This window comes from Aquarana catesbeiana, linkage group LG02 (genome assembly GCF_042186555.1).
Source record: "Aquarana catesbeiana isolate 2022-GZ linkage group LG02, ASM4218655v1, whole genome shotgun sequence".
Classification (NCBI taxonomy): domain Eukaryota; kingdom Metazoa; phylum Chordata; class Amphibia; order Anura; family Ranidae; genus Aquarana; species Aquarana catesbeiana.
Window position 1 is genome coordinate 11,604,980 of NC_133325.1, and position 14,592 is coordinate 11,619,571.

The window sequence follows — 14,592 nt, forward strand, 5'->3', positions numbered from 1 at the left end:
GGACTCCTCGCAGCCAGCTCCTCCTGCATTCCCTGCTGATTGCAAGGATTTGTTGGCAGATGCAATCTCGGGAAAGTCCTCCACACATTGAGAGAGATTTTCAGCAAGCACTCCATTCCCATGATTTTCATCTGATGGGTTGGTGCCGCTCAAGGGAGATTCCATTTCTGTAATGGCCTGCAGCAATCTGCCATTTTACTCAACCTCCTCCTGAGATGACCCAGGCCGCTGGGGGGAGGAGGGGGGCAGATACTGAATCAGATATGACAGATCCTGAGACAGGGGTAGTACTGGGGCCACCATTTGAAGCCACTTCCTTACCCCCCATCCATACTGTCGCCATTGCTCTGGCATCCACCCTCTGGCTGGTATTGGCACAGGCACGCTCCTTCATCTGTTGGAATCTCTCCCCATTCTCACACTTTTCTCTGAACACACATCGGCTCTCCTTCAGAGAGGCAACCAACTTCTCCTGCTTTTTCAATGCCTCTTCCAGGGACTTCAGCTTGGAGACTTCCCTCTTACTGTTTCCAGACTTACTATGCAGGGATTTCTTTTTCCTAAGATCTTCTTTCATGACAGCAAGTTTCTGTTCCTTCTTAGCAATGCGGCAAAATCTGTTCACCACTATATCCCGGAAGACTGGTAAAGACTCCTCTTGCATAGGGACAGGCCCAGGATCCATTGCAGCTTCAGCACATGGAGTAGGCCTCAGTGCCTCTGGAGAGCCTCCACCTTCGTCTTCCCCAATATGGTCCATGCTTGCCTGGGAAAAGCCTGCATGAGAGACCCCAGGCTTGCTGCTTCTCTCAGCTGAGATCACAGCAGAGTGAGCCAACAGCACCCTGCAGAACAGCACCACCTGGTGGAGAAGCTCCTCTAGTACAGAGACTGATGAGACTGGCTCAGTGTTCTCTGTACAGCACTGCAGTATATGTCATCAATCGCTCTCAGTCTGGAGCTCCATGCAAGATTTCACCTCATGGGGTGAGGATGATCATGAGAAAAGTGAGGGATCAGCCCAGAACTACACGGGAGGAGCTTGTGAATGATCTCGAGATAGTTGGGACCATGGTTACATAGTTATATAGTATTACATAGTAGGTGAGGTTGAAAAAAGACACAAGTCAAGTCCAACCTATGTGTGTGATTATGTGTCAGTATTACATTGTATATCCCTGTATGTTGTGGTCATTCAGGTGATTATCTAATAGTTTCTTGAAGCTATCAATGCTCCCCGCTGAGACCACCGCCTGTGGAAGGGAATTCCACATCCTGGCCGCTCTTACAGTAAAGAACCCTCTACATAGTTTAAGGTTAAACCTCTTTTCTTCTCATTTTAATGAGTGGCCACGAGTCTTGTTAAACTCCATTCCGCGAAAAAGTTTTCTCCCTATTGTGGGGTCACCAGTCCAGTATTTGTATATTGTGGGGTCACCAGTCCGGTATTTATATATTGTGGGGTCACCAGTCCGGTATTTGTATATTGTGGGGTCACCAGTACGGTATTTATATATTGTGGGGTCACCAGTCCGGTATTTGTATATTGTGGGGTCACCAGTATGGTATTTATATATTGTGGGGTCACCAGTCCGGTATTTATATATTGTGGGGTCACCAGTCCGGTATTTGTATATTGTGGGGTCACCAGTCTGGTATTTATATATTGTGGGGTCACCAGTCCGGTATTTGTATATTGTGGGGTCACCAGTATGGTATTTATATATTGTGGGGTCACCAGTCCGGTATTTATATATTGAAATCATATCCCCTCTCAAGCGTCTCTTCTCCAGAGAGAATAAGTTCAGAGCTCACAACCTTTCCTCATAACTAAGATCCTCCAGACCCTTTATTAGCTTTGTTGCCCTTCTTTGTACTCGCTCCATTTCCAGTACATCCTTCCTGAGGACTGGTGCCCAGAACTGGACAGCATACTCCAGGTGCGGCCGGACCAGAGTCTTGTAGAGCGGGAGAATTATCGTTTTATCTCTGGAGTTGATCTCCTTTTTAATGCCAATATTCTGTTTGCTTTGTTAGCAGCAGCTTGGCATTGCATGCCATTGCTGAGCCTATCATCTACTAGGACCCCCAGGTCCTTTTCCATCCTAGATCCCCCCAGAGGATCTCCCCCCAGTCTATAGATTGCATTCAGTTTTTTCCACCCAAATGCATTATTTTACATTTTTCTACATTGAACCTCATTTGCCATGTAGTTGCCACCCCATTAATTTGTTCAGATTTTTTTGCAAGGTTTCCACGTCCTGCGGAAAAGTTATTGCCCTGCTTAGCTTAGTTTGAGAAAAATTAACTAACTAGGTGGGACTTTGTATGAGGATATTGAAATGGTACCTCCATCCCTGATATGCAAATATAGAAAAAGAAAAAAGGTTTGGGACTTTATGTGAGGCAAGCAGCCAGAAGGGTAATACAACATAGAAGAAGGATTAGGAGAAAGTGCTGTGGTCATATGAGATCAAGATTGAGCCCTTTGGCATTAACGCGACTCGCCATGTTTAAAGGAAGAAAAATGCTGACTGTGACCCTAAGAACACCATCCCTACAGTCACACATCATCCCTACAGTCACACACAGAGGTGGAAACATGATGATTTGGGGCCGTTTCTCTGCTAAAGGTACAGGCCGACTTTGCCGCAATGAGTTGCCAAGCGACAGCCAAGAAACCTTCAGGATTTAGAGAAGATCTGTAAAGAAGAGTGGAGCAAAATCCCTCCTGAGATGTGTGCAAAACTGATCACCAACTACAAAAAACGTCTGACCTCTGTGATCACCAACAAGGTTTTCCCCACCAGCTACTGATGCCACGTACACACGAGCGGACTTTACGGCATACTTTGCCCGGCGGACTTTGACGGACTTTACGACGGACTTTCCGAATGAATGGACTTGCCTACACATGATCAACCAAAGTCCGACAGATTCGTACGTGATGACGTACACCAGACTAAAACTAGGAAGTTGATAGCCAGTAGCCAATAGCTGCCCTAGCGTCGGTTTTTGTCCGTCGGACCGGCATACAGACGAGCGGACTTTTCGACCGGACTCAAGTCTGTCGGACAGATTTGAAACATGTTTCATTTCTAGGTCCGTTAAACTTTTGAGAAATAAAAGTCCACTGGAGCCCACACACGACTCAGGACTCAGGTTCGCCGGACCAAGTATGCCGTAAAGTCCGGTCGTGTGTCGTGTGGCATTAGTCATGTTTTGCTTGGAGATCAAATACTTATTTTACGCACTGAACTGCAACTCCATTTATAACATTTGTATTGTGTGTTTTTTCTGGATTTTTGGTTGATATTCTGTCTCTATTATATAAAATACACCTATGATAAAAATTATAGACCCTTCATTTCTTTGTAAGTGGGCAAACTTACACAATCTGCAGGGGATAAAATAATTGTTTTCTCCACAATGTATGATTTGTTGTGTATATCATATTGATTGGTATTGGTTATTCCTCTAACGGTTTATATTTCAGGGCCAAGGAGTGAAGCGGGACATCCCGAAGGCTCTGGAGTATCTGGGGAAGGCGGCAGACATGGTAGGAAAATGGTGAATGGACAGTTTACCTTCTCAAGGTGCCCAATATGTGTCTATGGCAGCATTCAGAACCATTATTTCCCCACAATGGCCGGCTCAAAGTTTTGGCATTTCTTCAGTTCAACAGAAATTTCACCTTCGAAAGGCATGTGTGACATTCTGGGGTGACATGGGATGACTAGCAATAGATAAAGATGGGAAATATTTCTAAAAAATGTTTTCCATTCTGATTATGTGATTCTCCAATCCTCATGAAATCGTATGGGAAGTCTTTGTACCTCTGGTACCTAAGGTTTGATCTGTTTGGTGGCTTCCACCTGTTTGGTCCTATTGGGTCTGGCATGCTCAGATTAGGGAATACTAGATTTGGTGTAATAATGATCACTGCTATAAAAAGAAAAGAAGGGGCGCACCAGCCTTGTGCATTATCCTTTGGATATGTATTTATTAAAAGTGATTAAGAAGAAAACTCTTCACAAACAACTGTAGAGTTCTTGCAATATGAATAGTCATTAAATAGCAGCATTCAGTCTGAGACGAACAATACTCTCCAGAGGTAACAGAGGAAATCACAGGGATCACTGCCAGCTGACGTGTTTCGAAGGGATAGTCCCTTTTTCCTCAGAGCTCAGCAGTTTTTTTTATCACTTTTAATAAATACATATCCAAAGGATAATGCACAAGGCTGGTGCGCCCCTTCTTTTCTTTTTATATCTTTGACTATTAGGATTTCTCCATCCTTGAGGGCAGCAAGGCCTGTGACATTATATAGTCTGTCTGATAATCCACTTGTGAACAGGAGCGTTTCTTTTCTGCTAATAATGACCACTGTCTCCTCTGCAGGACTTTGTCCCGGCCCTCAACAGCCTTGGTTGGTACTATGAACAGTATGAACAAAACTATCAGAAAGCTGCTGAATTCTGGGAAAGAGCCGATGAACTGGGAAACCCTGAGGCTCCATTCAACCTGGGCATCCTACACCTACATGGCTTGTACCCCGGAAAGCCCAAGAACATGGTGAGTCCAAATTGTCAACACTATTCTAAAACAGATCATAGGTGGGTGAGTTCAGGTGTACGGCACACGCAATTCTCCAGCAACGGCTCCAGTCTGAGTCTCCGGAATCATAATGGGAAAAAGCTCAGTCTGGATTCTGGTGAATCAATAAAAGTATTTATATATTTTATATCAATTTTCAAAATGACCATTGCTACAGATAATATAATAACAGTTGGGTCATTGGACGGTACCATTGCTACAGATAATATAATAACAGATGGGTCATTGGACGGTACCATTACTACAGATAATAACAGATGGGTCATTGGACGGTACCATTGCTACAGATAATATAATAACAGATGGGTCATTGGACGGTACCATTACTACAGATAATAACAGATGGGTCATTGGACGGTACCATTAATACAGATAATAACAGATGGGTCATTGGATGGTTCCATTACTACAGATAATAACAGATGGGTCATTAGACGGTACCATTACTACAGATAATATAATAACAGATGGGTCATTGGACGGTACCATTACTACAAATAATAACAGATGGGTCATTGGACAGTACCATTACTACAGATAATAACAGATGGGTCATTGGATGGTTCCATTACTACAGATAATAACAGATGGGTCATTGGACGGTACCATTACTACAGATAACAGATGGGTTATTGTACGGTACCATTACTACAGATAATAACAGATGGGTCATTGGACGGTACCATTACTACAGATAATAACAGATGGGTCATTGGACGGTACCATTACTACAGATAATAACAGATGGGTCATTGGACGGTACCATTACTACAGATAATAACAGATGGGTCATTAGACGGTACCATTACTACAGATAATAACAGATGGGTCATTGGACGGTACCATTGCTACAGATAATATAATAACAGATGGGTCATTGGACGGTACCATTACTACAAATAGTAACAGATGGGTCATTGGACAGTACCATTACTACAGATAATAACAGATGGGTCATTGGATGGTTCCATTACTACAGATAATAACAGATGGGTCATTGGACGGTACCATTACTACAGATAACAGATGGGTTATTGTACGGTACCATTACTACAGATAATAACAGATGGGTCATTGGATGGTTCCATTACTACAGATAATAACAGATGGGTCATTGGACGGTACCATTACTACAGATAATAACAGATGGGTCATTGGACGGTACCATTACTACAGATAATAACAGATGGGTCATTGGACGGTACCATTACTACAGATAATAACAGATGGGTCATTGGACGGTACCATTACTACAGATAATAACAGATGGGTCATTGGACGGTACCATTACTACAGATAATAACAGACGGGTCATTGGACGGTACCATTACTACAGATAATAACAGACGGGTCATTGGACGGTACCATTACTACAGATAATAACAGATGGGTCATTAGATGGTACCATTACTACAGATAATAACAGATGGGTCATTAGACGGTACCATTACTACAGTCAATAATAGACGGGTCATTGGTGTGTATATAATCTTATGCTCATATAGGATAGACAATTATTTCTAAGTGCTGCTTCTGGAGCGTTCCCATTGGTTGAGACATTCTGCACACATGCGTCTCTAATGGATATTTTTCCAGTCCGTAGCCTACCGATACTACTTGAAGTCAGCGACTCGTGGCCATATTGACGCGGCTGTTCATGTCTCCGCTTGCTGGATCCAGGGTGTCCCCGGGGTGGTGAGCCGCGCTCCGCAGGACGCTGTGCTGTAAGTACCATTTGTAAGATAGATGTCATACATTCATTGGGATCGATTTACCCAAAGGGTAAGTTCACTTTCTCCAGAAACTAGCCTCTACAGTCAAAGGGCCCTGGTAAATATTAAAAACTGTACAGCTTTGTACAACATTCGTTCATTTCATTGTCATACCTGAAGGCCAGTTGTGTCCCTCCAGAAGACTGGCTGAAAAACTCTCAGTTAGTGACTATCCATGTTCTGCCATGTTACTAGGATGAGAAAACTATAATATTCCCAGCATTACAGGAAAGACCAATTGTTCTCGTGTCCTAGCAACAAGTTAGAGCATGGGGTTCACGACCGGGGAGTTTTTCAGCTAGGCTTCTGGGGGACCCAAATGGCCTACAGGTATTACTACAAAATGAACTAACCCATTGTACAAAGCTGCATAGGTTTTACTACCTCCTGGGGCCCCATGACTGCATAGGCTAGTTTATGGAAAAGTGAACTTAGCCTTTAAGGCCAATGGCCCACTCATTTTACTGGGGAACTTACCTCAAAGCTTAGTGAATGAAGTGATGCTCTGCTAACTTCCATCATCCAATCATGTGCAAGCAAACTTTCATTGCAGAGTGAATTTTCACCACATTCAGCCTATTTGCCTTTAGTAAATCCACCCTATTGACTCCACTGGAATTCTGCTAGTGATGGCTGAATGGCTATGAACAACGCGTGTCCCCGTGTGTGAGAGAGGAGAATTCTTTGTTTCATTTTATTAAGATTAACAACTCTCATCTTGGCGTGAATTGTCAACGTCCATAGAAACACACTGATCAGTCATAACATTATGACCACCCACCTAATATTGAGTGGGTCCCCCTTTTGCCCCCAAAGCAGCCCTGACCACCCTGATCTGTCGGGGCATGGACCCCTCTAGACCTCTGAGGGTATGCTGTGGTATCTGGCTTCAAGTTGTCAGTAGCAGATCTTTTAAGTTCTGTATGTTGGGAGGTGGAGCCTCCATAGATCGGACTTGTTTTCCAGCACATCCCACAGATGTTCTATTGGAATGAGATCTGGAGATCTTGGAAGCCAAGTCACACTCATTGTTGTGTTCCTCAAACCATTCTTGAATTTATCAGGCCAGGCCAGGCCACCTTCTTCCATTGCTCTGTGCACCAGTTCTGATGCTCACGTGCCCATTGTAGGTGCTTTAGGCTGTGGATACGGGTCAGCATGGGTACCCTGACCAATCTGCGGCTACACTGCTCTATACTGTCAGGAATCATAAACAAAATGGAGATAGAAAGTGCAATTAAAATCACACCTTTAATGAAATAGCAAAAATAACACAGTTCAGGAACATAGTCAAAAAACAGAAGCCAGGGTTTGGATGCCACAGCGGTAATCAGATGAGCCGGGGTCAAGAAACCAGAAGTCAGCATAGTCAGAAGCAAAAATCAGGAAGAGGAATCAGAAGGGAAGTCAGCCAGGACAAGTCATACACAGGAGCACAGGAAGGAATGCATTTAGAGATCATAGACCACGCAAGGGCAAGGAGGAAATGAGCTTAGCTGTTTAAATAGCAAAAATGGGTTGGCTGTAGGCTGGACTTGAGAGGTAAGTTAATGGTAACCAGGTGAGTCACTGTGGTAACAACGAGTGGCTAATAATTAACCGACAGCTGAGCAGCTTCTGAGCATTGGAAGAAAAGAGCTGCTCCTTAGGCTCCGACCCATACACAACAAACTGTGATAAACTGTTTTCAACCCAGCAACTTCAGGAACAACATGTTCACTTGTTGCCTAATATATCCCATCCACTTGCAGATGCCATTATAATAATATAATCAATGTTTTCACTTTACCTGTCAGTGGTCAGAATGTTCTGGCTGATTAGTGTATACAGAGGGGGGGAGGGGTGTATACAGTATATACTGTATATTTGGGGTACATATTGACATTTTATACAGTCAGTGGTCAGAATGTTCTGGCTGATTGGTGTATACAGAGGGGGGGAGGGGTGTATACAGTATATACTGTATATTTAGGGTACATATTGACATTTTATACAGTCAGTGGCCAGAATGTTCTGGCTGATTGGTGTATACAGAGGGGTGTATACAGTATATACTGTATATTTGGGGTACATATTGACATTTTATACAGTCAGTGGTCAGAATGTTCTGGCTGATTGGTGTATACAGAGGGGGGGAGGGGTGTATACAGTATATACTGTATATTTAGGGTACATATTGACATTTTATACAGTCAGTGGCCAGAATGTTCTGGCTGATTGGTGTATACAGAGGGGTGTATACAGTATATACTGTATATTTGGGGTACATATTGACATTTTATACAGTCAGTGGTCAGAATGTTCTGGCTGATTGGTGTATACAGAGGGGGGAGGGGTGTATACAGTATATACTGTATATTTGGGGTACATATTGACATTTTATACAGTCAGTGGTCAGAATGTTCTGGCTGATTGGTGTATACAGAGGGGTGTATACAGTATATTTGGGGTACATATTGACATTCTATACAGTCAGTGGTCAGAATGTTCTCGCTGATTGGTGTATACAGAGGGGGGGAAGGGTGTATACAGCATATACTGTATATTTGGGGTACATATTGACATTCTATACAGTCAGTGGTCAGAATGTTCTGGCTGATTGGTGTATACAGAAGGGTGTATACAGTATATACTGTATATTTGGGGTAAATATTGACATTTTATACAGTCAGTGGTCAGAATGTTCTCGCTGATCAGTGTTTTTACCTAATAACTCTTCACCATAATGGAACCTGCCAACTGTCATAGTAGAGATGTGAAAGCAGCCATTGGTGACTTGTATGAAGGGGCGGGCTCTAAGGTTTGTGTCTTCAGTGATTGGCCACTGATGGAATATATACTGGGGGGGAATCATAGAGAAGACATCACAAATGTTGGTGACAGATTTCTATACACATCGGGAACAGATATATTGTATGAATCTGTCACATGGAGTGTCCAAACCACCAACATTCCATCCTTAGGGTTCAGCTTCCTGCTATCCAGGGTAAAATGGGCCATACCACCAGAATATTGTCCTTATAGTTTCAATAAATTCCCCCATAGACTTTTGTATGTGTGGCTCTACCCCCTTAGGGGCTGCAGGCGTCATGGGTTCCCACAGCTACACAGCCAGGCACACAACTTCAGCTTTCATTTAGGCATAGTGAACAGTTCTTTGTTTTATTAGGGGGTAGTAACTTGGATGGGGATTTGAATTATGGGATGCCCATTGCCCAACTTGGTAGCTACACACTTAGGGACAGCTTCCTTCCTATGTACACAGCTCCACTTGATTCTTCATTCCTCAGTGCTGGCAGTTTCTTAAAAGATGCAAAAGCCCCTTACAGGGTAGGAACTCTCCGTCCCTTGAAGAAATAGCACAACATTGACTGTAGACTGCTTCCTGACGTATCCCCAGCTCCCTTCTAGATACTAATCCCAGTTCTGTCTTCTGCAGGAAATGTTAGCCCACCTGGCTGACTCTATGGAGATTTCCCAGGGCAAGGTTTAGAAGACTTAAGCACACTGCTGTCCTCAAGAGAATCCTGCTACATGTGGCAGTCTCTACCCCTGTCTGTCCCTTGTCCTGTGCTGCAGTACGCACAATGTCCTCTGCTGGCTCCCGCTGCCTCTCAAGAAAGCCTCCTCCAACTTTTCCTGTGGAAGGATCCTTCCAGGCCAGCCACCTGAGCCCTGGGCCTGAGGAAGAGCCCCTCCTGGCAGTGGTCCCTCGAGACCCACCAAAAGTCTCCCTCAGAACTTCATCTCCATCTTCCACCCAACTCCCTTTGCAGCATGACTCATCAAATATTTAAAGGCTCACTTAGTTCCTTGCCAGGCCCATTTCCTGGGGCTTGGCCAAGGGCCCCTAAATTTGCAGAACAGCCCCTTCTAACATCAGCCCTCCAGCTTCCAGAACCTTCTCCAATATTCTAGAACCAGTGGGAAGCACCAGAGAGCTTTCTGCATGAGTCATGCTGCCCTGAACTCTAATAACCCGACCCAATTACAGACTCACAGGATCAAATATAAGTCAGGATATAGTTTGCCTACCCTCACACTAGAGGGTGCTACATGTGCATGACGCAGGTTTGGCACCTTCACTGAATTTGTGAATTCAGACACCTACAGCTGGGAAAAGTTTAATTATCATTTAATTTGTCAGGTGGACTAAGTGGGCCGGAGAACAGAACGGGTACCTGGGAGCCGTACTACGCAAAGCTCTGGATAATTACTTGGATCAGTCCTGGTAAGAGATGGTTCAGGTGATGACAATATATCTGGATGTGGTGTTGGGTTATCATGGAATCCAGGCACAGGTCATACAAGCTTTCCTAAAGACACTCAGCCTTCCCTACAGTCATGGAGCCTTCCCTATAGACACTGAGCCTTCCCTATAGACACTCAGCCTTCCCTACAGACACTCAGCCTTCTCTACAGACACTCAACCTTCCTTACAGACACTCAGCCTTCCCTACAGACATTCAGCCTTCCCTATAGACACTCAGCCTTCTCTACAGACTCTGAGCCTTCCCTATAGACTCTGAGCCTTATAGACACTCAGCCTTCCCTATAGACACTCAGCCTTCCCTATAGACACTCAGCCTTCCCTATAGACACTCAGCCTTCCCTATAGACACTCAGCCTTCTCTACAGACTCTGAGCCTTCCCTATAGACACTGAGCCAACCCCTATAGACGCTCAGCTATCCCTATAGACGCTCAGCTGTCCCTATAGATGCTCAGCCGTCCCTATAGACGCTCAGCCTTCCCTACAGACACTCAGCCTTCTCTATAGACACTCAGCCATGCCTATTTTTTTAGGCAAAACATGCGGTAAATACAGAGACCATACAATGACATCAGTATCTAGAAGCATAAAGAACAAGGAACATTCCGGTTCTCAGAAAATGTTATCATGGTAATCTCATCTAATACTTCTATCGCAGACGGTGATCTGCTCGATCAGAGGAATCTCCGTATCCCGCATGTCAAATTTTTATGGAAAAGACCGTGTAGTAAGGACTCCAGGGGACCGAAGGAAACCCGCAGCGTCCCATTTGAACAGGGGGAAGAAAATAAAACAAACATAACAAAAACAAAAAAAAACACAGGAAGAAGGGGGGGTAGGGATGACAGGGAGTAGGGAAAAATTTTCCCACCCAGACCAGAGGCTTTGCCAGTTATCCTGTTATGCAGTGAGTGTTTAGAAGACTAGCCTCACTGAACCAGTCCCACGTATTCTTTAGAGTACACAAATTCGTGCCACCAAAACCATCTTCTAGAAAATGTCTCGTTAAGGCCCCTTTCGGTGGCCACCAGATTTTCCATCGCATGAATGTCAGCAACTGTTCTCAACCAGACGGCTATCGACGGAGGCTGTGTCTGCTTCCAGAACAGTGGAATGCATCCCTTAGCGGCCGTGATCAACAGGGGCAGAATGGACTTCCTATACACTTTACATGATATGTCGTGGTGGTGCAAGAGGAAGAAAGCTGGATCTTTCGGTATGGGTCTGTCTGTGAATTTTTGGACTATACGGTACACTTCGTTCCAGTAAGGCTCCAAAAGCCGGCAGGACAAGAAGATGTGAAGCATAGAGCCAACCTCCTCTCCACATCTCCAGCATAGGTTTGAGCACTGGGGAAACATTCTATGAATCTTTGCCGGAGTATGATACCACCTAGTCAGTACTTTAAAGCCCACCTCCTGATGTTTAGCACAGATCGAAGTCTTATATGAGGACAGAAAGAGTCTATCTACCTGTTTCTCCGATAGTTCAGCCGTTCCTATTAACACTCAGCTTTCCCTATAGACACTCAGCCTTCCCTATAAACACTCAGCCTTCCCTACAGACATTCAGCCTTCCCTAAAGACACTCAGCCTTCTCTACAGACTCTGAGCGTTCCCTATAGACACCCAGCCTTCCCTAAAGACACTCAGCCTTTTCTATAGACACCCAACCATCCCTATAGACACTCAGCCATCCCTATAGATGTTCAGCCTTCCCTATAGACACTCAGCCTTCCCTATAGACACTCAGCTTTCCCTACAGACACTCAGCCTTTTCTATAGACACCCAACCATCCCTATAGACACTCAGCCATCCCTATAGATGCTCAGCCTTCCCTATATATGCTCAGCCTTCCCTATATATGCTCAGCCTTCCCTATAGACACTCAGCCTTCCCTATAGACAATCAGCCTTCCCTAAAGACACTCAGCCTTCTGTAAAGACACTCAGACTTCTCTACAGACTCTGAGCCTTCCCTATAGACACTAAGCCAACCCCTATAGACACTCAGCCTTTTCTATAGATACCCAACCATCCCTATAGACACTCAGCCATCCCTATAGATGCTCAGCCTTCCCTATAGACGCTCAGCCTTCCCTATAGATGCTCAGCCTTCCCTATAAACACTCAGCCTTCCCTATAAACACTCAGCCTTCCCTATAAACACTCAGCCTTCCCTAAAGACGCTCAGCCTTCCCTATAGATGCTCAGCCTTCCCTATAGACACTCAGCCTTCCCTATAGACACTCAGCCTTCCCTATAGATGCTCAACCTTCCCTAAAGACGCTCAGCCTTCCCTATAGATGCTAAGCCTTCCCTATAGACACTCAGCCTTCCCTATAGACACTCAGCCTTCCCTATAGACACTCAGCCTTCCCTATAGACATATAGCCTTCCCTATAGACACTCAGCCTTCCCTATAGACACTCAGCCTTCTCTACAGACACTCAGCCTTCCCTAAAGACACTTAGCTGTCCCTATAGACCCTTCAGCCTTCCCTATAGACATAGGGCCTTCCCTATAGACATAATACTGATGCCTGATTGCCCAATACAAGAGACTGCTGAGGACCAATCGCACATTACAAGAGATGTGAACAAAGACTATTATGCCGCGTACACACGGTCGGACTTTTCGTCTACAAAAGTCCGACAGCCTGTCCGACATACTTCCGACGTACCTTCGGCGGACTTGCGGCAGACTTTCTTACGAACGGACTTGCCTACACACGACCACACAAAAGTCCGACGGATTCGTACGTGATGACGTACACCGGACTAAAATAAGGAAGTTCATAGCCAGTAGCCAATAGCTGCCCTAGCATGGGTTTTTGTCCGTCGGACTAGCACACAGACGAGCGGATTTCGGGGTCCGTCGTACTTACGACGTAAAGATTTGAAGCATGTTTCAAATCTAAAGTCCGTCGGATTTGAGGCTAAAAAAGTCAGTTGAAAGTCCGGAGAAGCCCACACACGATCGGATTACCAGCCAGCTTTAGTCCGTCAGCGTCCGTTGGACTTTTGTAGACGAAAAGTCCGACCGTGTGTACGCGGCATAAGTGATGAGTTTAGCTGTATTTTCTTCCCATTATGCTGAGGATACGATGGAATCTAATACTTAATACCTGACCTGTGTCCTACGGAGCCGTCCTGTGGTCACTTCCCCCGACACACATAGTAGATGGTACATATCAGGAACATTCTATTATTAGTTTATACAGATGAAAAGATTGGGGAACATTCCAGAAGGACAATAATGGGTTCCGCCATTGTCTCTCTCTTCCAGGTCTGCAGCTCTTCTCTATTATGTCCAGGCAGCAGAAATCGGAATGGAGATTGGTCAGTTTAATGCGGCGTTTATCTGTGAACTGGACCCGGTGAGTATCGCCGCCCAGCCTCCACCTCCTATACAGGACATTGAGATATAAGGGGCCGCCATTATCATCTGCAGAGAAAGGGATTCGGTCATTGCGGACATAGCAGGAATTGGGGGCGGTCCGTCCATTAAGGGCGCACGGGCGCCGCCCTCTCTATCACGTCATCCACCTATATGAATGATGTATAGATTCATGCATTGCATCCACGGTCGCCGTGGTCACCCCCTATTCATGCGTCTGGCCCCTTTCAGGACGCTGGGCATGTGAATTACAGCGGCGGGGTGTTTTTTGAAGCACCTGATTAGGGCCAGAGGCTCCAATAGGCTTCAAAATAGGTGAACTGCAGTCCACCCAGGTGTGTTAGAAAAGCGAATGAATATTTGCTTTTCTAACACTGAATTGCCTCTCCCCCAATCAGGAAGCGTGGGTCTGTTACCTGTTTCCCGATTGGCTGACAGGTCAAGCGATCCTATTGGACGTCTAGGAGGAGGGGAGGAGATGCACAGCGGAAGCCGCCTTGATCTCAGAAGGAAGAGGACACAGGAGACGCTGC

General features: G+C 45.1%; 1 protein-coding gene across 3 annotated transcripts in view; it reads left to right on the forward strand.

Annotated features, from left to right (window-relative positions):
- LOC141126634 (protein sel-1 homolog 3-like) overlaps positions 1–14,592 on the forward strand; it is a 173,811-nt gene that overhangs the window by 135,956 nt on the left and 23,263 nt on the right. For all 3 annotated transcript variants that reach the window (XM_073612556.1, XM_073612558.1, XM_073612557.1), the window contains 5 exons: positions 3,497–3,559; positions 4,402–4,575; positions 6,214–6,341; positions 10,537–10,620; positions 13,949–14,039. In XM_073612556.1, coding sequence (XP_073468657.1) covers positions 3,497–3,559; positions 4,402–4,575; positions 6,214–6,341; positions 10,537–10,620; positions 13,949–14,039 — 540 coding nt within the window. The remainder of the gene's footprint in view (positions 1–3,496; positions 3,560–4,401; positions 4,576–6,213; positions 6,342–10,536; positions 10,621–13,948; positions 14,040–14,592) is intronic.